The following is a 25,034-nucleotide window of genomic DNA, read 5'->3' on the forward strand; positions in this document are numbered from 1 at the left end:
CCATTTACCCCTGTTTTGGCTGTCCTCCAGTGCTGTTGGAATTATTATTTATTATTTTATTTATTTGAATGTATTGGCCACCCAGCTGTGGTGGACTTTGGGCGGCGTACAAAACTAGAAAACACATAAAAACGTCAAAAAACATTAAATCAAGCAGACTGCCCAGACTAAAATGGTCTAATAAACACAAAATCAACCAAGGGGCCATTACACAAGTGGGAATAAGTGGGAAAGAACTACTTTAAAACTGGGGTCGTTCAGGATGACTCCCTTCTGGGCTGGGGAAGGGAGGAGAGGAAGGCAAACCTCGTGGGGATACGGATGAAAAATTGGGGCATGTAATTTGGGCTCGGTTCAGGTACAAGTGGAGAAAGGCCCTCGGTAGGTGTTGGCAGGATTCAGCCAGGCCGTTTCAGAAAATGCCCCGGGAGGGTCTGCCTGCAGATCAACCCATGGGCTGAAATGCTGAGCCACTGTATTCTTCTTTTAACCTCCTTAATTTGTACGAAATAAAAAAGGTTGCCCTTTACTTTGAGGTCCGTTGTATCTGCTTCGCCTGGCAAGACGTGGATGCTGTGGAAAAGAGACCCAGCCGAGCGCAATTGGTGGAGGGGAACATCCCTTTTGAGTAAAATGTCAGGTTTCTGGCTTCATCCCTAAATCCTTTCCATTATTTCTGGACCAAGAGAGAGGGAACACCAGGGAGGGCGGGTGGCTGGGAGCTGCAATTCGGGTTCTTTGCTGCAGGAATTGAGGCAAAAGCCGGCGGCTCTGTTGCTGCTGCCCCTGCAGCGCGTGGAGATTAACTGCAGCTGCCTTGCACCGCAGTGGCCCCAGCACAGCATCGGGAGGTGGGCAGGTGTAGTGAACCGGGAAATAGCGCTAAGGCGGTTCTGCTGCAGACTTAGGCTTCTCGTTGATCAGATCAGCTCCCTCGAAAAATGTCAGCTTGAGGGGGGGAGGAGGAGGAGGAAAGTGGGAGGGGGCACATGTAGATTTCTGAGTCTTTGTATGTGAAACAAAGGAGCTGAAAAACAATAAGGTAGAGGGGGAGGTCAGGAGGCCAAAAGCATGCCCCTTCCTGCCTGCCTCCTTCCTTCCTTCCTTCCCTCCCTCCCTCCTTTCCTCTCTTTTTCCCAGCTATCTTCCTCCCTCCCTTCCTCTTTCCTTCCTTCTCCTTCCTTCTTCCCTCCTTCCCTCCCTTTTCCTTCCTTCCTTCCTTCCTTCCTTCCTTCTCCTCCCTCCCTCTCTTTTCCTTCCCTCCCTTTTCCTTCCTTCCTTCCTTCCTTCCTTCTCCTCCCTCCCTCTCTTTTCCTTCCTTCCTTCCTGCCTGCCTGCCTGCCTGCCTTCCCTTGTCCCTCCCTCCCTTCCCTTCCCTTCCCTTCCCTTCCCCTTCCCCTTCCCCTTCCCTTCCCCTTCCCTCCCTTCCCTCCCTCCCTCCCTCCCTCCCTCCCTCCTTCCTTCCTTCCTTCCTTCCTTCCTTCCTTCCTTCCTTCCTTCCTTCCTTCCTTCCTTCCTTCCTTCCTTCCTTCCTTCCTTCCCTCCCCGCTCAGGAAGGGAAGCGTTCTCTAGAGGTTGGATTAAAATGCTTTGCGGGGGCGAGGGGCTCTCTCCCATCCAGGCTGGATTAAAGCCAGCAATACATTTGCCAGTAGCGGGATGACCTCGTTCTCCCCAGCCCCAGCCTCTCTACCCTCAGCTCCCTCATCATCGGTGCCTGAAGCAAACCAGGTTTTTCCGCCTGGCAGATGTGCCGTGGTCGAGGTGACCTGCTTCCCCAGGAGGACGCTGCAGGCTATAAAAGCATTTTTTCCCTCCCAAGCAGGGTTTCTACTAAGCATTTGGTAGCTCAGATCAGGAGATGGAAAACCCTTGAGTAATTAAAGTGCTTTTTCGTTGTTCCTGTTTGTTTCCCCTGCTGCCTGTCAATTTTTCGTTGGCGTGCTCTCCAGCAGATAGTGGCTGGTCTGCAAACGTAGGAGCAGATACTCATCTGGTTTTAGCTCTGCGATGAGAGGATTTAGCACTCTGGACACCTGGGGTTTCATATCTGGCTTGGGCAGGTTGTGAGAATGTTGGTGGTCTACCTGACAAGCTGTTCGAGGACCACTTTTCCCCAATCAAGGTGTGGGATAACAACTCTCATAATTCCCAGTTAATGGGCCTTTCTGGCTGCCTCCCCAAATTCCATGCCGTTCCTGATGTTACAATCCTTCTGGGCAGCTGCCAGGATGAGGAAATTGCTGTAAGGATTGGAGAGAGAAGATCAGAATTCACACAAGATGCTTAAACCTGGGTCAGAGGCCCCAGACCTGCTTTTGCAGAACATATGGAACGGGACTATTTTTAACCTTGGCTGGTGGTGGTGAGGATAATGAGGATGATGATAAGGATGGCGAGGATGATGAGGTGGCTTAGCGTGGCATGTGAACACGACCTGTTTGGTTTGTTTGTAGGTCTAAATATGGTGCAACCCAGAAAATTCAGTGACCAGGTTCGGTGACCTTCTGTAAACTCGAGCCTTCCAGATATGGTGGGTTGGAAACACCCAGAATTCCCTTTGGCTAGGCTGGCTAGCAATTCTGGCAATTTATTTATTTGTTTAATTTTATCAATACGCTCCTCAATCCAACAAGGCAGCTGACAGAGGAAAAAAGAACGGCAGGGTTAAGATAAAAAAACCATCATAAACTGTAAAGGAAGGAAAACAAGAATACTTTGAGAAACAGCCACGGTCCAATCCCGGAGCCGAAGGGGCCCCTCATCACCAATATATTCCTGAAATATAGACAGGTTTGAATGGGTTTCAGAAAAACCAGCAGGGTTTTGACCATGCAAAACTTCTAGGGGATGCCAGGAGCAGCAGTATATACCCTTTTCAGCAAACGTCTGGTCTTGGGAAGTATAAAAGGACTATAAATGAAAAGGAAAGGAACATCTAAACATTTTATGAATGCTAAAGGGTGTTTATAAAAAGCAGCAAGCAGGGGAAAGTTTGTCCCTACATCTCCACCAGGTCTTGAAAATATCCCTGATAGCTTCCTGATAAATAGTGGAGCCTTGAATGTTTGCCCCCGGAATGCTGTGCCGCAGCCACGTTGTTTCTGTTTCGTGGCTTTTTAGAGAAATGGTGTCTTTATATGGGCACCTTCTGAAATTGCTTTCCTTCCCCACCCTCCCATTCATGCGTTTCAAAGAAGGAGATTCCTTTTGTGTACTGTTCTTCTTAGGGGGCTGCGTGAATGTGTGCTTTTCGGAATTATATCCCATCATTTGGGAGGTCAGGTATTTCTATGGTTATATCCTACCTATAGGATTAAGGAGCTGGATAGACAATCCCAGAGGAAGCCAAGCTATTTGTCGGGTCTTGGGAAAACTCGTATCATTGTTGTGGTTAAATTATATAGATTTAGAAGGCTACCAAACCCAAAAAGACTCAGGGGGACATACAAGGTTGGAAAGATCATTAGAACACACCCCCAGATACAAAAATGCCATTACGTTGGGGAAATAGGCAAATAAGAAAACCCCAAGCTTATATTAGAGAGAACGTAAACGAGGGACTGGGAATGGCATTCCAGATGTGCATATGGGAGGGGGCAAATTTAACATAATCCAACTCAGGCAGGGAACATGTGGCTACCCAGATGTTGCTGAACTACAACTCCCAGAAGCCCTGGCTGTTGAGAAAGAATGCTGGGAGTTCTAATTCAGCAACTCTCCAAAGTCCCCACCCCTGACTCTCCCTGTGCCGATATGTTGCAGTGGCCATTCAGAATCTTGGTGGATCAATATCCAGACCACAGCTCAAGATTATTTTAGCTGAAGCCCTACACCTCTGGAAGCCACATCTGGAAGTTGCCAGGTGGGGAAGGTTGTTTTAACCCATGAAATACTCATATGATCCAGACACCACAGGTGGGGTTCTCTTTGGTTCTGGGTGATGTTGTTCCCAAAGCAAGTAGGAAATTTGCACATTCAAGTAAGCAAGGGGTAGGTGGGAATTTGGCACGGTTCAGCAGTATCTTGGAGAGGGGGCAAGGGAGGTTCAGGATACCAAACGCAGCAATGCAGCCTTTCAACACAACCCCCCTCCCCCATTTGTACATGCACTATAATGTTCCCCATACGTAGAAAAGGGGAAGAGATAGTGGTGTGATGTCACAATGCCGCTTTTTTGGCAAGATCCTGCAGACGCTGCAGTTCGATCTGGATGTTCAAACTGATTTGGGAAGCCAGTCGAATTCGATTCAGGTCCCTGACTCCATCCGGACTGTATCGCTGAATGGCATCGAATCTGGATCAGACTCCTGAAACTGCTTGTGCACAGTCATCCGGATGGGCTCAAATCGATCCAGATGTTTCTGGTTCCGTGTCCTTCCAGCTAGAGACGGGACCCCGAACCTTCAGACAGCCCAAAGGAGGAGATGTGGGAACCCAAGACATGCTGACGGGGTTAGGCTGTCTCTCTTCCGCTAAGCCTCTCTAGAGAACCAAGATGGTTTAGTTTTGTGCTTATGCTGCCGGCCTGTGGAGGGGCTGCCTCATCCTCTGAACCCCCCATTCCCCCTGGGGAACACACCTCTCTCAAACTCTGGATGGCTTGGCAAGCAGGGCCTGGCCTGATGAACCGTGAGCCAGGGAGCCCCCCCCCCCGCCCCCCATCTTTTCCTTTTTCCCTCTCCCTCTCGCCCTTCCCATCTCAGTTTGAACTGCTGCCTCAGCGACTGCGTGAAGCTTAGCTGGACTGGCAGGCACATCTCTTTCTCTTGCTGCTGCTACCCACTAGCCTTTTCACAATCAATAAGCTTGCAAAGAAGCACTTTCTTATTAAAATCCAAGTGTCCCTCCGCATTTCCATCCCTCTCTTACTTTCCTTTGGTCTGCGATGATGAAAAAACAGTGGCCGAGGCAGAGAAACAGCCGCTGTCAACTCTGGACCCCGGAAGAGACAGGCTGGAGGAGGTGGAGGGAAGGAGAGGGGTAAAAAGTAGGAAGCCCACGAAAAATAAATGCGGAAAAACTAAGACGGAGGATGTGGCATGCAAGCGTGCTAAATGTCTGGCGTGTATTTCAAACAATCATTTCTTTCTGGCTCTGAGAAATTATACTCCTAATTTTATGTTTTTGCCTCTGGGGAATGCTTTATTCTCTTTTTTTAAAAAAATAGTGATTGTTGCTGGCTTTTAGCATCCTATGATGTTTATCCCTCTCCCCAAGCTAGCATTGAAATATTTGTGTTGTGGGGCAGGAAATGCATCTTATTCTGTTACATACTTGCACCTAAATCTATTTGGGTGAAGACTAAGGCCCCAGGTCTGCATACTTTGTGCGTTGTGCAAATTGTAATTGTTGAGGTGTGTTTGAAACAGCTGCTATCAAATGGTAAGAGGATTATATTCCCCCCACTGTGGCATATTTGTCACCACAGTAGACACCACCTGACTAATTTTGGTTGAGCTTGGATGCTAAGCAGGGTCGGGCCTGGTCAGTACTTGGTTGGAAGACTACAAGGAAATCCCGTGGTTGTAGGTATAATGATATGCGGGAATGATCTTGGGAGACTGGAGGAAGAGCAGCAGACTAGACAACAATCAGATAAACGTCAGCTGAGTCCGCAGAAGGAATGGGGGTGTGGCAAACGTCTCAGAAGGGACCCTCCTTCTTGGACTGTAAGGGCGACGGGGAGAGACGTCCTTTCAGACTTGCAAGATTCTGTTCATGTAACCTTACAATAAAGTTAGAGCTAGTATGGCTGGCTGTGCTTCTTGTCTAGACTACCTCGCAAAATTGACAGTAGGCTAGACGAGAGGGGAAAAGAAAACCCTGAAAGAAAACATTGCCAAACTGTTTACACACTGTTGCCAGGAAGACAGCATGGATGCATCCATAAAGTTGGCAGGAATGGAGCTTGATTTGAGAACATCTTTACCTTTACTTGACTTCTCCACTTTTCAAATCAAGTGGCAGATAATCCACTGCTATTAATGCAAATTAGAGCAAGAGATAATGGGAAGTTTTGCCTTTGCGATGGAGGCTAGAGGAAGGAGCTGGGAAAGGAGCTGTGGATTGTATAAATCCACAGTGTCATTCATGAAACATGGGAAGATCATGATAAACATCTCTCCTTTCTCTGAGCAGCAAGGGGTTCCCCCTTCCACATGTTCATTACATGTGCTTCCTGAAGATCCAAGCAGAACTGGAGGTGGCCAGGTTTAGCAAAGGGCACAGTGATGTGTGAATCAAAACTTGACAAACAGAAAGAGCATTACCAAATCCTCCATTCCACTTGTAGGAAGATAAATTGGGTGGATAATTCCTTTTTTCCCCCCCTCCAGATGAAGGAAAAATTATCCAACTCTTTCTCAGCAGCAAGACTGCATCCTAGCAGTGTAATTCCATGGCTCTTAAAAAAAACTTCCCTTGGGATGCAATTGAAGGATGAGAAGCCAGGAAGACTACAAGCTGCTGGAGATATGATTGTACCAAGAAAGAGAGGCCATTCACACCCACCTTGTGGTCACCTTGTCACAAAATAAGCTCCACTCTCCCAAATCCTCATTTCTTTTGAAAGGGCTTGGAAAAAGCAAATTCTCTTTCATCCAACTGAGTGAGAATTGGTAGAGGAAAAAACACAGGAGAATTACTCTGCCCGGTACAGGTGTGAGAGTTAGTTCTCACACAGTCAGGAGAAAATAACACAAGAGCAAAACCAATGGTTAGAAAAACGTAGAACAGATGGAAACAAGACTGCCCACACAAAAGAGGGGCCCAAGGAATGTTACATAGAGGGGAAAGGAGAAAGAGAAGTAAGAGGTTTTGATTTCTGTTTCTCTAGACGGGCTTTTCTAGAAAAAGCCATTGTTGAAATTTTTGGTCTTGGTTTTCTAACGTTCTTGAATAACTATTACTAATCAGAGTTATTGGATTTCTTGTGAGCTTGTCTAAGTGGTTCAATCCAGTGCCTGTGAGATGAAGGGAACAAGTAAAAAGGTGGCCGACTGAGCTCACCTTTTCGCCTATTACGTTCTTCCTGGAGCCAACATCTCTAAGATGACACAATGGTCCAAATTTTGGATGAGACACTTAAAACAGATATGCTGCCCCCAACCCATTTGGACAGATGGTATTCAGGAGTTAATTATTAGAGTTACTTGCTTGGCTCGTTTCACTCAACCTTCTTGAAATGTCCAGACTTTGGCTAGTTCTCCACCAGTTGTCTCAATTCAGTTGCTGAGTCAGATTTGAACTGGTACCCAGAGAATCAGGGCAGTGACATGTATGGCTTGGGTGAAGGGTGATTGGAGGGGTCAGAGGTTAATTGAATAATTGGGGAATGGCAGCTACTTACTGACAGAGACGGATTGCACGGGGCAGGATGGGAGAAGATAAGGTGAATGCAAGTGGCTGAACAGATAGATAGTGAGTGGAAGATGAGGTAAAGAAGGGACACCATTTCTGGTCCCTGGAAGGATCTCCAAGAAGCTGGTGGACTCCACACTGGGCATCTAAGCGTTGCTGATAGAGTGCCTGTGTGAAGGATTGCCCAATGGTTGGGAAACACATCTCCTATACTACTAGCTTCTCCTGTGCTTCTGACAACAGCTTGGCCTGCAGACGTTGGCCAACCCAGCTTTCCATGATGCTGGGATAAACATGAGCTGCTGTTCAATGCACAGGAGCAGCAGGAGATAAAGAAGTTGAGAACCCCATTTCTGAGATCCTGAGAAGGGACTGTGGGGTACAACCAAAACATTGCAAGGACATAAAATCTGAATTGAATGCTACTTAGGAAGGATGGTTGAAAGCACATGAGGCTGTTGCTTGGAAATACCTGTTTTTGTAGGCATCCTTCTAGATTTCAGGACTGAACAATTAACATTATAACTAATTAAATTTACTAGATATGCATGCCTAAGGCAACACTGGAAAGAAATGCTTGTAGATAACGGCATGGTAGCCACAGAGTATTTAAGCAAGGTAAGGAAAACATGCAGAGTGAACATCTGGAATTCTTGCCAAGCATGGGTCATGTGACTAGGAGGGGGGAGGCTTAGCATGGAGCAGTCACCAATATTCTGAGCACCAACCCAGCAGAAATGCGTTGGGGGATATATTTTTTTTTCCTATAGACAATTCCAGTTCTAATTGCCATTTAATTGTTTTAGTCAGTTTTAATGAGATTTGTTGTTTTGTACAGTATTAACGATAATGGTGTTCCTTTTCTGGTGTTTTTGTACGCTGGCCAGAGTCACATGAGCTAAGTTCGGCAGCCGTATAAATGCTGTAATAAATAAATCAATACATCTGCTATTTTTTCCCTCCTAGCCCCCAGCCACATCTGGCCTATTTTCAAACTCCGATGTTGGCTTCTCCCCCAACATCAGAACTGGCCCTGTTCTGTTTTGCTTTCAGGGAGCGATCCTGCTGATAGACACAGAGAGAGATCCTATATTTATATTTATTTATATTTCGAATTTAGACACCGCCCATCTCACGAGGACGGGACTCTGGGCGGTTTACAATAAAACAACAAATACATATTAGTTAAAATACAATAAAAACAGTATAAAAATGAATGGAGTCTTGGGCCCGGTTCCTTAATTTCTTTCCAACATCCCTTTGGGTGGGAAAGAAGAAACAGAATCTGCAATGAAGAATTTTGGAGTATAATTATTTTGATTGGGCTGGATGGTTTTGGTTTGGGAGATTTAATCTAAAGCACATCCCAGGGTAAGCCACTAAATGAGGCTAAGAGGCAGCATGAGACGGATTGTGGCACAGAGCAGGGCAATAGGAGGGACAGTCTCTTTTCCCCTTAGTACCGTGGGAGATGCTGCAATTGTCAAAATTCTCCTTTCTAGACCAGAGAGAGAGAGAGAGAGAGAGAGAGAAAGTCCCAGCCTCCTGCCTCAGTTTCTCTGATGGTGCCGTGGAATAGAAGGAGGTGCTGAATGGGATTTTGTGTGAAAGGAGATGAGAAGGAAGAGGCAATTTCTAAAAGCTTGCCAGGGGATTTTGCTTCTTTTAGTTTCTTTGTAGGATTATGGCAGTTTTAAGGAGGCGGGTTGGTTCAAAGTAGGGATTTATCAGGCTTAAGCAATTGTGTATGTGTATGCACGCATATGTGTGAATGTGTGTGTCAGAGAGAAAGAAAAAGAGAGAAGAGAGGGGGAAGAAAACCCTGGATATCAATATTTCTATAATAGTGACATTTGTTTCACCCCCATCGCCTTTCGTGTTGAATGCATAAGGGGCTGGGTGCAGTACCACACTATTTATTATAATATGCTGGTGCCAATAAACGTACCGTTTTGCAGTCACGAGCTGAAAATTGGGTTCTGCCCCAAGGAACTTCCAGTCGAGAAGGGTGGGGAAGGTGGAACATACCGACCCAGACTCATTTATAGGTCATGACGTAGTCTGGGGCAAGGTCAGGGAGAACATTAAAGGTAAGGGAGGGGGGTGGACGTCTACGCTGCTGTGCTTTCATGGAGCAGAAGATAATGCTGATTGATATCTGGAGAGGCATCACAGAGCTTCAGAAAGGGATGCAATTTGATGGGGGAAGTTTCTAAAGAAAAAAGGGGCAGGGAGAAAGGAAGGCTGTGTTGCAATTAAGCCATCATCATCATCATCATGGTGATAATGTCCCAATTATCGTATTTGCTCTTTGGGGAGATGAGAAAAGCTTTAATTCCACTGCAGTCAAGAAGATTAATGGAAGGAGAACAAAAATTGCCAGCTGCCAGATATTTTACCTGCCCATTCAGTATTTTTGTTTGATTTGTGTTCCAGGTTTTGTGTGTGGGTGTGTGTGTGTGTAATAAATGAGGTAGCTAGAGCTGTGGGTTCAAAGTTGCCTTTACATTGCTTCCATTTTTTTTTTCCAGTGGATACTTCCTTCCCTCTTCACCAGATACCGCATCATTTTTCTGTTCTACCCCAATGGTTTTTCCAAAATCCTACTTTGAGGTTATCCTTATTTTCTTTCCAGTCTGCTGAGAGGTTCCTGTGTATCTTTCACATGTTCTGGAGAAGATTCTGGGGAATGTACGAGGTTCATTCAGCTCCATTGGCAGGCTGGAAATTTGGGAAGATATTAGCTAACGCAACACATCCGGAGATCAGACAGGGAAAGGCCATTCCACATGAAAGGAAATTGTACCCAAAGGAATTGTCAATGCTCCCACGAAATGCCCTTTTTAAAAGAAATGTTGGCTGCTTTGCATGGCAGGCTAAACATTCCAGAGTGGTAAAGTGTTGACCTAGGACCATTGTCAACCCTTTGAGGTAGGCCAGGTCAGGAAATAGGCAAGGATGACAGGGAATGTTACTTCATTGACATAGGGTATAACAGAATCTGGAAAGCCTGCCAGAGTTTCCCTCTGCCCCCTCTTAATTTAATTTAATGTTTAAATTAAATTTAATTTGATTTAATATGGCTGCCCACTCTGGAAGACTCTGATATCAAATCAAATCAAGGCAGGATTGAGTTTCTTTCTCATGCTTTCTCCTTTCCTGGGGCTGAGTTGCCATCTTTCCTCCCTTAACGCCTCACCCATTTCTTCATGAAGGTTATCTCCGCATTTCATTACAATCTTGGAGACTACAGTTCAAGTCCACACAAAAGCCCACTGGGTGATTTCGGGCCGGTCATGCTCTCTCAACCCAACCTACCTCACAGGGTTGTTTGGGGGTGGGGGGAATGGACGGGGAAGGGGAGCTCCTGTGTGAAAGGAGGATGATCAATCTAAGAAAGAAGTCATAAATAGATCAACTATTTGTCCCGTTGTCCCTGCAACGGTGTGGCGGGCCCCTACCCTCCCAGTTTTCCGGAAAGGACTTAAGACCTAGCTCTGTCAGCTTGCATGGGGAGACAAGAGTTGTAATCAATCCTGGAGGTGTCTGGAGCCCTGATGACCCTCCCCGAGCTGTTCGCCAATTTTATCATCCCTTGGAATTTATTTAATTATTTCAGATGGTTTTATATGGCATTTGAATGGGTTTTATCTCTTCTGTAAACCGCCCAGAGTCGCTTTTTGACAAGATGGGCGGGGACAAACTTAATATAGAATAGATCAACTAGGCTGAAATGGACCTGGACGGTCTGGGGTCTGGTGTGTTTTTAGAAGCCAGCCCTTGTCTTTGGCCTGTTGGGTGACCCAGGCCATGCCATTAAGCCACAACAGGGTTCATTTGCTTGGCACTTGCATGTTCTGTGAACACAGCTATGTTTTGCAAACCCCGGCTTCAGGTTTAGTGGGTTGTATGAGCCTAGCATTGGAAGAAACATGCACATTGCAATCTGTGAAAAATGCTCTCTTATGAGCCGGGCCATCAAACCAGCGTATGGATTATTGGTTTGAGGGTAGCATGTTACTTGAACACAAGCATCCTTTTTCCTTAGCCTGGGTTTAGATTTTGCGTGTCAGTCATTCGGTCAGGTCCTTCTATTACCATCTTCTTCCCAGGGAAACCTGGATGAGCATTGGAACTCATTTCCCATCTCCCCACCCTCCCCCCCACCAAAAAAGCCTTCCTTAGGTCCTTTCTATCTTTCCCAGCATCTTGAAACAAATCTTCTCAGCTCGGCTTCCTTGCCCTGCCATGTCACCCTCTTCCTTATGCCTCTCCAATTCACCTCACTCCAATTTGCATAATTCCCAGGCACCATTAATCATTCTAATTAGCTGAAGCCAGTGAACTGGAAGATGGCAGAAACGCAGCATTCGGGAGTGGAGAAAGGGCTTCACTGCCGAGGCTGGGGAGAAATCAGCTTCTCTAGCTGCGTCATGGAAGGCAAAGACCTGCAGATGTGCCTGTACCTGGTCCAAAAGTTCCTCATTGCACGGGACATCTGGCTGTTTCTTAATTGAAATTGCACTGGTTTGGCACAGGATCTTGATTGAAGTGGCGAAGTGTGGTTGCTAGTATGTAGGGTTGGTGTTGTGTGAATCCAGCTGGGGTGGGTAGGTTGGGGCTCAGCACATCCTGCATCCTCTTCCTTCGGTTAGGCCAAGTGTGTAAACCAGGTTAAGTCTACTGTGCAAACCTGGCTTCAAGGTGTATTGGTTTAACAGTGTTTTCACTGTTGCTTGAAGGTTGGGCGCTGCCTGAATATTTGTTTGCTTGGATTACAGAAAGGCAGTCTAGAAATACCATATATAAAAGAAATAAAATTCTACTGAAGCCGTATTTTCCCCTCGTTTGTTGTAAGAATTCAGCCCGTGCGATTAGCTGTTGGGTTACTAGCTATTTTCACTTAACACGCATAACAAGTCAGTTAAAGTCTTAGCAGATGCATTCACACAACCGGCTAAGCTTTGTTCGTTTTAACTTTATGTTGTGGTGCTGGTGGCGGTGGTAGTAGTGGTGGCAGTGTGTTGAACAGGTTCAGCCCATTTGGTGCATTTATGGAAGCTGTGGTGCAGGTGCAAAATCCAGAAAACAGATTAAGTCATGGACTAGGTTAAGCAAAGTGTGTGAACACAACCAGCGCTATGTTGTGCGAATGTAGGCAATTCAGAAATCTGTCATTTATTTATTTAATAACCATATTTATGACCCACCCTGACTGTGAAGATCTCTGGGCAGTGTACAGGAATAAACCACAGATTATAAAATCAAGGACTATAATACTCAAGCCACCATTTAGGACTGGCATAAACAATCAATCCATCAGTTGGGGTAGAAGGAGAACAACACAATTTTTACTTGTTCCAGAAAGCAGGGTTGGGGCTACTCATAACTCTGAAGGGAGGGTGTTCCAGAGAGTAAAAGTAGTCCTTGTTTACTCACTGCCTTCTTTAGTGACCATTCACAGTTATAACGGTGATGAAAAAGTAACTTTACGACAGTCCTCGTATTGACGACCTTCACAGGTCTGTAAAGCAAAGGAAAGCTGAAGGAAGATTGTAAGCACAGTCATGGTTTCATTTAGCATCTGCTTCACTTAACAGCTAAATTTCCATCCCCACTGTGGTCACTAAATGAGGACTACCACACAGTAGATCTACTACCTAACATACCCCCAGTTTGGTCTAGTGCAGTGTTTCTCAACTGTGGCAACTTGGCTGGGGAATTCTGGAAATTGAAGTCCACACATCTTCAAGCTGCCAAGGTTGAGAAACACTGGTCTAGTGGTTAAGATGCTGGATTAGTAGTAGGAAGACCTGAGTTCTAATCCTGCTTTAGGTATGGAACCCAGCTGGTTGACTTTGGGCCAATCACTTTCTCTCAGCTCTAGAAAAAAGGCAGTGGCAAACTCCTGAAAACGTTGCCTAAAAAACCAGCCTGGACTTGCCCAGGCAGTTGCCAGGAGTCAAGACTGACTCAGACACACACACACACAAGAAACAGGAAAAGAATTGATTATCCTGAACCCTGTTCGTATGCTTAGAATGACAGTTTCCAGATCATTCACAAGTGATTGGCTTTTTAATATATTATGTCTGCCTTTTATACAGGGCATGAAGAACTGGGAATAAAACTGAATGGTTAACTACGGTATTCATCTTGCAATAACTGATCCCCCCCCCCCATTGGCGGAAGAATATACATGCTTTGCGACTACACCGTTCTCTTCATCAGATGGTACTGAAAAGTCAGTTCTTGCTCAGAATATAGAGGGTGAAGTTGCACATTAAAGCAGAGGAGAAGGCTAACATGAGCAAAAGATACCTTGAGGAAAGATATTCTGCTTTTGCCCTTAACTAAGATACCAATGTCATTGTTAATTCTGCCTCTCCATCTTGGCATTGCAAATGTTCCATTTTCAGATGGCATTCCAGCATTTGTCAGCCATGGGATATAGGTTGCCATTGCCATATTGGTTCCAGAGAATAAGAGAGACAAAAATAAGCTAGGTATTTAAAAAAAAAAAAAAAAAGGAAAGCCAGATGCCCCAGAAGGATTGTGTGCTGGCTGACTTCCAAGGAGCTGGTTTTTCTTTGTTTTTTTCCCCCCTTTTTTTATCGGCAATGATGCCAGCCTGGATTTGGGCCACGAGATAGGGGGAGGAAGACAGAAAGCAGCGTTCCTGTACCTAGTTCTTTCTTTTTTAAAATTTATATTTATTAAGAATTTTACATACAGTGAAGTCAAATCTAAAGAAAAAGTTGGCAAAGAGAGAAAGAAAGAAAAAAAATGTGCAAGAAAAGAAAAAAAGGAAAGAAACCAAAGTTATGAACTAGACCGTATGTATTGGCGTATAACACGCACAGGCGTATAACACGCACCTTAATTTTAAGAAGGAAGTTTGAGTAAGAAACCTTAAATTGAAAAGAAATGACTTGGAAGCAAAGTAAAGGGAGCTCTGAACTTTTTTTTTTATTAATATTTCTACCACTTATAAGGTAAATACGTAATAGGAAAGGAAAAGGCACCTCTTTGAACGAAGAGAGCTCAGGCGGTAGTGCGAGAGATGGGGAGTGGCAGTTTTCACTTGCTCGCCCACCGCTCACCTCCTGCTCTGCAGCCCGGTTCCTAACAGTCCACAGACTGGTACCGGTCCGCAGCCCAGGGGTTGGGGACCCCTGTGCTAAACGCTTTTGTCTTGATTCCATTAAGGCAGTGTTATCCAAACTTGGCCACTTTAAGATGAGTGGACTTCAACTCCCAGAATTCCCCAGCCAGCCATGCTGGCTGGGGAATTCTGGGAGTTGAAGTCCACTCATCTTAAAGTGGCCAAGTTTGGACAACACTGCATTAAGGATACCGGTAGTTTTAAACAACTGAAACAAGTAGTGTTTCACATCACCCGCGTGGTCCGACACTCAGTGTGTCTGACTCATTACTACATGCCAGAACGCTGCAAAGAGAAGAGGGAAGCTCGCGGTACTTTAGTGACATCACCTGCGCGGTCCGGCGTGTAGTAATGAGTCGGAGCAAAGTGCGCTTTGCTCTGACACACTGAGTGCCGGACCACGCGGGTGAGGTTACTGAAGACTGGAAACAGAGGAGGCCTGGTTTAAGTGCCGTCAATCGGAGGAGGAGGTGGGAAGCATGTGGTTGCAGCCCCGGTTACCGCTCTGGCTCAAATGAAGGCTCCGCTCTCCCAGCCCTGCCGCTTGAGTATCGGCGTATAACACGCAGCTAGGATTTCAGCCCCAAATTTTAGGGGGAAAAGCCCGTGTTATACGCCGATAAATACGGTAATTACTTCTGACCTTCTCTTCAACAGATATTAACAAACCCATCATCTCCCCTCCCTCTTAACTCTTCCAGAAATCCCTTCAGCGTCTTATTTAATTCTCATCTTTTCAATCATTAAATCCATAAATCATCATTTCATGTTTTTCTTCTGTTAGCAAAAAGTCCACAAAAGGTTTCCAGTCTTTTTTCTTGGACCTATTTCTTAGTCAATGCGTAGCTTTCAAAATGGACTCTGAATTTAGCTTCCTAAGGCTTCTGAACCAGAAGTGCATTGTACTGAGGATGGATTTTGGAATCATTGTAAAGTGTGATTTCCCCAGCATGACTGTATGCTTCATTCATTCATCCTTCACCCGTCTGGTTTCTCCCGGATGTCCTATTCACGTTGGCCAGGATTTCTGAGAACTAAAGTTCTAATACACTAGGATAGTACCGAGCTGTGGAAAGCTGTTTCAACTTACGTCCTATCGGTGCTTGAGTCTCCCATTGCTGAAGTAAAGTTGTCCAAAACATTTTGATTTCAAAATACTTGAAAGGGTGGTTTGGGGCTTGAAACAAAGGGCAGGTGTTTCAAGAAGCTTTGCAACCTGTTGTCTTATTCTGCCCTTGGAGCAAATCTTAGATCTTTCAGGCGGTGTCATTCCAGGCGTTTCTGCCATAGAGGACAACCTCCAAGGTGGGCTGTTGTGATCTCAAAGATGGGTAGTCTTGAGGATTCTGAGAGATGTATTTTGAGGTCAGAATGAAACACGCTCTTTGGAGTTTTGTTCGGATGGAACACAGATTACTCAGAATGTTCCAAGAAAATGGAATATCGAGTGGGTCGGTTTCGTCCTGAGCTTGAAAGAAAACACACTTCCCATTTCATGTGTGCTGTAAGATGAAATGTGCCGGGCGATTTTATACACTTACACTTTGTATAAAAGCTAATTAAGCTTGGTTAAAAAGAGAGAGAGAGAGCACCAGCCTTCTCTTCCTCAGGAGTATTCATATAGTCAGATGGCTTTTTTCAAACATGACTATGTTTGAAAACATACCCCCAGGTTCAGAAAAAGAGAGCGATTGAGATAAGGGAGGAGGTCAAACATTTCCTGTCAGACTAGAGGAGGTATCTGGGGGCCAGCTGATTAGTTTGCCTTCTGGCAAATGGGGTGCTTAATGCGCTAAATGTTGAGATCAGAGATCCAAGCTAAAGTGTGAAGGTGTTGAGCTTGGCAAAGGTGAGATGATGAGAATGCCCTGACAGTGATTGGTGGAAGGGAGCCTTGTGCTCTGAGGCATGAATTCCCATCTCCCCAGTTTTGACCTTCCCGGCTCCTTCAGGTAGAAAGAATGATCTTGACAGGCACCACGTATGCTGGTGGGATAGGAAGGCGGGGAGCTGATGTGGAGAGAAAGGGTGCGGAGAAAGAGCGAGGACATCCATATGGATAGGCTATTGTCCATGGTTGTGACATTGTGTTCGCTTACCCAAAGATGTATGCACGAACTTATCGCTCTTCTTTGAAAACTCAGATATTAAAAAGTAGGTTTAGACATTTCTGGCACATAGTGAAAGGACAGATGGTGCAGCAGAGCACAATTGGCCAAAGGAAAAAGACCAGCAGGGCTACCAGATCGGGGTGAGGTGGGCGGTAAGCTTTAGAAGACCACTAGATAGCCCTAAAGAGATATGGAAACCTCTTAATTCTTTGCTGCTATCTAGTGAGAACCTGGATTTTGGCAATCCAGAAATGGTAGTCCTAGAGGCTGGTCATTAGCTCTCAAAAAACTGATATTTTGAGCTCTGGTTTTGCAGGCCCATATGAAGGGCTGAGTTAGTGAGATGAACTCTGTGTGTGTGTGTGTGTGTGTGTGTGTGCGCGTATGTAGATAGATCTAGATCTATTGATCGTCTGTCTGTCTGTCTGTCTGTCTGTCTGTCTGTCTGTCTATCTATCTATCTATCTATCTATCTATCTATCTATCTATCTATCTATCTATCGTATTAAACTAATTCTAAAACTCCTCTCTCATTATGTACTTGACTCACTAATAATGGCAGAAAGGGCATGGAGGGCCTCAGTTTCTGGGGCTCCTAGCTTCCTTACGAATCCCCACAGGGAAAACTACATTTCCCATGGTCCCCAACCCCTGGAAAGCTGCATTTGTAGCATTCAAGGAACTTCTGGAATAAGGAAAGTGAACTGTGGTGATCTGAGCCAGAGACAAATTTCTGAAAAACAGGAGTTCTCCATGTATGAGAGTGTTGTAAATGGAAAATGTTCATACGCCTGGCCAACTAATTACTGACTTTGGCACCATCTCTCCTCCTCGCTGGTCACCGCTGAGTCACATTTCCAGCTTGTGGTTCTTCACAGCAGCAGCAGTGACAGCAGTCAGTATGGAAGCCTGACAGAAGGTAGAGTTGAGGAAATTCTCTGCCCCAGATAACGGGACCGAGACTGTCACAGTTAAAGAAATAAAACAGAATCGGTTGCAATGCTTTAAACAGCTTGGAGCTTGGCAATCGGAGAGACTGCCGATGTCAATATGAACCTGTCCAGACATTAAAGTCAGCAAGGCAGTCCTTCTGAAAGATATACCTACTTCTGAGCTCATTTGTTACTCCCAATTTATGGAGTTGGGCTCAGCCCCTACTCTCTACTACCAGAGGTTCTCAACCTTGGCAACTTGAAGATGTGTGGACCTCAACTCCCAGAATTCCCCAGCTAGCCAGCTGGGGAATTCTGGGAGTTGAAGTCCACACATCTTCAAGTTGCCAAGGTTGAGAAACACAGCTTTACTATCCATAGGAAAGGAGTCAGAACTTTCCACTCAGGCCTTTTCAGTTTGAATTACATCCCATATAAGAGTCCATGGGATCTAGGGATGAACGTGTTGGACCATGGAGACCCAAGTTCATCCTTAACCACAGAAGCTCGCCCCACAGGGTAGTTCTTGTGGGACAAAATTGGACAAGGGGGGGGCTATGTACACCATCTTGAGCTCCTAGAGGAAGAATGGGCTATCGTTCTATCAAACAAACATCTCATGGAAGGTGGGGGCTAACCAAATGTGCGAAGGCACGTGGAAGGAATGGGATTGTGAGCGTTGTGATTGATCTCTGTCCATAGCTCTTTCTTTGCTGATCACCTTCTCCCATGGTTGTGCATGTAAAGTATCAGTCTGCCTCTTCAGCTGGTGTCCAGCTCCATCCGTCAGCTAGACGGAATCTTAATCAGCCGCTTCACCAGTAGGACCCAGGCTGGTCCCCCCCCCCCCTTTCTCTTTCTCTCTCTCACACACGCAAGCAAGCGCACACACTCACCTTGCTGCTGATCTGTGGCTAGATTTAAGAAGGATCAAGGTCACCTGGGCTGCTCACCATGTCTGAATTACCCAGACACACTCAAGCACAACAGATCACATCATTTTATGTCTAGTTCAAATCACTTTGGAGATGGGAGTTGGAAGGGAAGGAGAATATCCACTCCAATTTCGTGCTTTCAGCCATTAGCATTACATGCAACATTTCCTAGATTTGTCTGTCTGTCTGTCTTTATTTATTTATTTTAATCTTGAGTCACCGACAGTGATTGTTACAAGATGGACGTTTCCCGGGAGTAGATAAAAAAAAAATGGGAGTTGCAATTTGGCTTTTGTTGTAGGGTTGGCAACCGTTGTAGAGCTCACATAAGTTTAAGGGCAACTGTATTTGCACAACTTGTGAAGCTAAGTTAGCGTTAATGTGGGTTTGTTGTTCTGTGTGGGATTCAGCATGTTTTGCAAACCAGGACTTTTTGATTGAGGGTATTGTGCAAACCCAGAAAATGGATTAATGGAATAATCAGGTTTAATGTGTTGAGTGAAAGACAATTAGAGATCACCCTGTGAACAAGGCAGTGTTGTAGTTGTACAGGGATTTTGCTGTATGAAAACACTGTCATTATGATGGAAGTCAGAGGTCAAGGCAGAGGGGGACCAATTTTTTAAAAAAAATAAAGAAACATCAGGGGGAGGATAAGAACACCCCCTCCAAAAATCAATAGAAGGGGGAGATGTATGTTGACAGAGTTGAAAATGAAGAACATTGTGTAGTTTTAGTGGGCTTTGAATTCCTACTCCCTCAAGACTGCTCCTGTTAGAAAAAGAAAAAAAAAGATAGGGATTCATTTGAGTGAAAAGGAAATGTTACAGATATTGAAAAGCTGATGCTTCAGAACTGAAATTTTAGTTCTGACCCTGAACTACTCCTTGTTTTGCTGCAGTCCTATTTACTCACCTTTAAGGAAGCATTACCAAACTCTGTATGATCAACAATCACGGGCGGGGGTTATACAGAAATTTAGTATAGCTAACTGGTAGCTCCATTCTGGAACTGGAGTGGGCAACCTTTGGGCCATGCACATCTGTCTATCCCCCTTTTGGGGGGGGGCTGCCACCAATGAATTATTGGCTGCATTGTGTCATTAGAATAGAGACCCCAGTTTGTCCCCAACCCAACCCACGCCATGCCTAATTCAAGCTTGAGCGAACAAAAATATTGCCAGAAGACTCACACACACACACAGACACAGCTGCATAGACACACAAACCATGCTTGTTGCAATCATTCATTTTAAGCAACCATGACATCACAAATGGTAAGCATTTGAGTACAGGTAGTCTCTGGGTTAAAAATGCCCGATTTACAGATAATCCACAGATAAGAAGGGAGCCTATTGTGGCAAAATTGGAGTTAAATACACAATGATTCACATTCATTACACAATACCACTTTTACAGTATTATACAATAATACTGTTCTGGTTTACGTACAAATTCGAATTAAGGACAGATCTTGGGAACTAAACTGGGGACCACCTATATTCCTTTCCACACAATCTTTAGTTTAGATCAGTGTTTCTGAACCTTGGCGACTTTAAGAGGTGTGGACTTCAACTCCCAGAATTCCCCAGCCAGACTGGGGAATTCTGGGAGTTGAAGTCCACACCTCTTAAACTCGCCAAGGTTGAGAAACATTGGTTTAGATGCATAAGAACTATGGTTGAAAAGCTGTCCATAAATTGCATGAAAAACTCATCGAGTGTGACCACTAAGAAGAAGAAAGATTTGGCGTTTTATCCATGATTTTTGAGCAAGGAGAACCTTCTTGAGAACTGCACACACTCATGGATGCATTTTGTTGGAACGTCGGCATATTATTCTGGAAGAGAAGCATATGGGGCAGAAAAATAGATGTTTGATTATCTCCGGCTTTTGCAAATGTAGGCTGTGGCACAGTTGAGTGGCACCTGCTGCTCTGTGGGAGGATGGAGGGAAATTACTTCACACTTTCTGTGACAACATACATCTATAATAAATATGTCGCCTTTAGGGTTTCTTTCTGCCGACTACCTTTTGACCCCTTCGATTTGCTTCCAATATGGCATTTGTCAATCAAAACCGGTAAGAGGTTGAGTGTCACAAAGATGGAAAAGGACAGTCCCAGTGTTTTGATGCTTAGATTGGGTCTTTTTTCAGTGCTGAAGCTTGGAATGGGCAAAACATCTGGTAGATTGATCGGGACAATCTGCAAAAACCTGATTTTATCTTACTATGTGGGGACAGTGCCATTTTGACAACGGCATGTTTAACTGGATTAATTACATTCCTAGCAGCTGCAATCACATCATATGTTAAGCTTGGTTGGGTTTCTGCGTGGCTTAGCTTTTTGGGTGAAGTTGAGCCATTTGTGTAGTTTATGGTTCAATGTATTGTGTAAACCAAAAAAAAAAAAGCTTAATTGGGGGCCAGGAACAGTTGGCCTATTGACCCAGGCAGAATAGGTGTGTTGTGTGAATGCAGCCAAAAAACCTTCCCTCGATTGTGCGCACCATTGTCCATCTAGGCGTTTTGCAGAATTCACGGATGTGTCTGTGTAGAACAAGATTTTTCCATTCAATGCCAAAGATCAGAATGGCTGGGAATTCTGGGTGCTGGAGTCAGAGCGAGTATGGGCAGCTTGCATGACGTCGATCCTCAGATCTGTTTCTGTTGCTTCCAGCAGCCCATAAGAATGTGTGGCTAAACTTTGACGGCCAAATAATATTTTGGGCAGTGCGATTCTTTGCTTTTTAAAGACAATACACCCTACCTTCCAATGGCGTGCTTCACATATTGTTATTTTTTTTTTTACATTTTTTTTATCTCCCCTTTCTTATTTTTATAAATAACTCAAGGTGGAGAACATACCTAATACTCCTTCCTCCTCCTATTTTCCCCACAACAACAACCCTGTGAGAGGGACTGGCCCAAAGCCACCCAGCTGGCCTAAGGCAGGACTAGAAGTCTCCTGCTTTCTAGCCTGGTGCCTTCACTACTAGACCAGACTGGCTCTGCTATCTGTAAAAATATCCCTCCAACCCCTCTAGAAAACTCAACAGCACCCCCCGCCCCGCAATGTTACTGCAGGATTACCGGAGACAAAGGAAAACTGACGTTTTCATTCTTTGGCCAATACAAGGCATCTTCCCTTGAAAGGGCGCATGGGAAGTCTAAGCTAAGATGTAATCATCTTAAACAAGTATTTCTGAATCTCTGCAGAATAAATTTTCCTCACCATTGTGGAAACTCAGCTGACCGATGAATCACTTGGGCTATGCCTTCCAGAAGAGACAATGTGGCTTTCTGTATCCTGGCATATACCTTCCTATCGTCCTCCCCCTCTCTCTCACTCTGCCCCCGAATGCATCTCTGTAGCACTTGATCAGGCACATCCATACCATCTAATCATCATCTGGTGCAACAGTCATCACATCAAGTGACAGACAGGCATGGCTGAGCCAGACCTTGTAAACTACAAATAGTATGGCTTATCTCTCCTCCTGTTGCAAAAGCCTTCTGTGTCTGAACGTTTGAGATTGTCTTCAAAACACAATCTTGGGTTGATTGGCCAAGTTTGGGGGCCTTGTATATTCTTTCCTTGTTTCAGCAACAGTCTTCAGTAAAGCGTTACCTTAACATCTCCATAAGCCCCCTTAATTCAGCAGCAAAACATCCAGTCTCATCATCCCCAAGGCCAGATTGGCTTCTGGTCCTTGTTCAGTTCTTCAGACCTCACCTGCTCCCTTGAAACCTTTCTTCTTGGTGTCCTTTGAAGCCTCCTGACATTCAGGCTGCGAGAAAGAAGTAGGAGCTTTGTGCAAGGGAAACAGAATAGACCAGGGTTTCTCAACCTTGGTAACTTTAAGATAGGTGGACTTTAACTCCCAGAATTCCCCAGACAGCTTGTTCTGGGAGTTGGATTCCACATACCTTAAGTTCACATACCTTAATCCAGGGTTGAGAAACCCTGAAAAAGAATCTTGGCTTGGCTCTTAGAGGCATCTAAGACCTGGCTCTGCCAGTGTGCATGGGGTGAGATGGGCTCTAACCCCTTGGGGGTGGTTAGCGCCCTTCCCTTGAATTATGTGCCAACTCTCCATCTTCTCGGAAGCTATTTATTTTTTATTAGGACTGTTTTATATTGTATTTTAATGAATTTTATTTTTGCTGTAAACCCGCCAGAGTCGTTTCAATGGGCGGTGACAAATTTGATAAATAAATTAAAAAAAAAAATACAGAAGATACCTGTACCCTTCCTTCTTTCTAATAGTCCAGCCTGGAGACAAGCTTCACTCTGGTTCACTTCATCAACATATCCCTGGCATTTTTTTAGCAGCAGTATGCAAATGTTTTTGCATGGTTTTCTGGCAGAATGTGTTTTTCTTTTTCTTTTCTATTCCTTCCTGGTTTAGCCCACAGCCCTGAGATTCTGTAGACCTCTCCCATTTAAACATTGGCCAAGCCTGACCTGCAGTTTGCAAGCGGTATCTAATTAGTCACTGTCAGGAAAAAAAAGAGGTGTTTGGTAGTATTAGTTTGATCACATTTCTTTATAAATTAACCTGATTTGCACTTCCAGGAGAATGAGAGCCTGGCTTACTTTTAATTCTGGCAATATATTCTTGGCTAAAAATGCTTATTTTAGGGTCAGGTGTATATATATTGCTTGTTACGTTCCCATCAGAGATATATTTGGGAGTAGTGTGCCGCTCTAAATGCATATTTTAAGGAAGAATATCTGCAGAAGTTTGCAGCTTTCAAGCAGACCCACCCATCTTGAATTGGAATCAGGATCTTAAGATAAAATCTTGATCTGACCCAGTGCATGTTCCTATGAATTTAAGCCATTGGGTAATATCTTTCTTCTTACTTGCTTCTCCCTCCTTCGGAAGAGACGGTATTAAAAGTTGGAGATGCCAGAACTCTTCCTTAGGAGAAACTTGATTTTATTTATTTATTTATTTATTTATTTGTTTATTTATTTGTTTATTTATTTATTTATTATTAAATTGGTATGCTGCCCATCTCCCCGCAACGGGTCACTGTGGGCGGCTCACAGGGAAAATCAGAAACCCCATCGACAATTAAAAGTCCCCCATAAATAGTTAAAATAAATAATCCCTTAAACATCAAATCTCAACAACAAACCCTGGAGATATAGAGTTACATTATAGAGTTGTCAGGCCAGATTTTCTGTTTCATGTTGTCCGTTTCACCACAATGTTCCCAAGAGTGGGATGACGACATCAACCGAGAGATAAAGGAAGCACCGGTGCTCTTTGCTCAATTATACTTTTCAAAAACAGACTCCCTAAGCTTTGGATGGCCTATGGGCTCGGTAGACATGTGGATAGCATGTGGTGGGTGCTCTCACAAGATGGCTGCTCTGGTGGGTGTGTCTCGTTGTGCAAAATCCATGTAACCAGAAGGTCCACTGGTGAGGGGCGTCTCCTCCAAGCTCACTGCCACCCCCAGAAATGCTCTTATTGCCCAATGGATAAGGCTGTGCAAAGAATTCAGTGCGGAGACTTGATTCCAAGGCCGTTTAACTCAGTCTCCATATTGAATCAGGCTTTGTCTATAGTTTGCCCTTGTTCTTCTTTTGGGCAGATAATAACCTATTCCAAGTATTAGGCTGCAATCAATCCCCTTCTCCTTTTTTAATTGATGGATGGGCTGGGGATACAGGAGGCGCCACAGAAGGAATCTGAATACCGGATGCTCATGGCTTCCCATTTTATTTATTTTATTTATTATTACATTTATATGCCTCCCATCTCCCCCAGATTTAAAGAAAACTGCCCCAGGATTGATGAATCGTTTATATCAGTGTTTTCCAAACTTGGCAACTTGAAGATGTGTGGACTTCAACTCCCAGAATTCCCCAGCCAGCCAGGCTGGCTGGGCAATTCTGGGAGTTCAAGTCCACACATCTTCAAGTTGCCAAGTTTGGAAAACACTGATTTATATTCTTTAACGTGTACAATAACAGGGGCATTATCTCTTCCTCCATTCTCATCTCTGATTAGGCTATATATCGCTGAAGAACTCAGTGGTATATCGACTAAGTATAAAAGATAAAGTATAAGTATAAAAGTATAAAAGATAAGTATATCTTTCAGTATAAAAATAAAATATCTTTAAGTGTAAGTATAAAAGATAAAGGGACTGTACTGATATGCAATGGTCAGTTCCGGGCTATACTGAACTCTTCAGCAGGCAGATTATGACTGGATGATCATAGGAATGGGGAGGTTTCTGTGTAGCTCCCAAAGCTTGCATGCTTTTATCTCCCATGAAAATTCTCTTTCTAAAGGTTCTGCTTTTGCCATCTCTGCGTGGCCCTTCTTCAGCCCAACTTTAACCCTGTCGTCTCATTTTCTGTCTTCTGCTGCCTAGGACTGCTGGTTCGAGGTGCAGATTTCAATCAGCCAGCCGACAATTACACAGTTTGCCAAGGGGACAATGCAACGCTGAGGTGAGTTTCTGCCTGTGACACCAAAATCGTACGTGGTAGGTGTGAGCCTGAG

At 44.6% G+C, this 25,034-nt stretch overlaps 1 protein-coding gene across 2 annotated transcripts in view; it reads left to right on the forward strand.

Moving 5' to 3' along the window:
* Positions 1-25,034, forward strand: part of IGLON5 (IgLON family member 5) — an 88,049-nt gene that overhangs the window by 38,386 nt on the left and 24,629 nt on the right. For both annotated transcript variants that reach the window (XM_088139966.1, XM_088139967.1), the window contains exon 2: positions 24,904-24,982. In XM_088139966.1, the coding sequence (XP_087996092.1) occupies positions 24,904-24,982 (79 nt within the window). The remainder of the gene's footprint in view (positions 1-24,903; positions 24,983-25,034) is intronic.

This window comes from Python bivittatus, unplaced genomic scaffold (genome assembly GCF_059951505.1).
Source record: "Python bivittatus isolate LINGU-HERP-01145 unplaced genomic scaffold, Pbiv_v1 ctg000310_np1212, whole genome shotgun sequence".
Lineage (NCBI taxonomy): Eukaryota > Metazoa > Chordata > Lepidosauria > Squamata > Pythonidae > Python > Python bivittatus.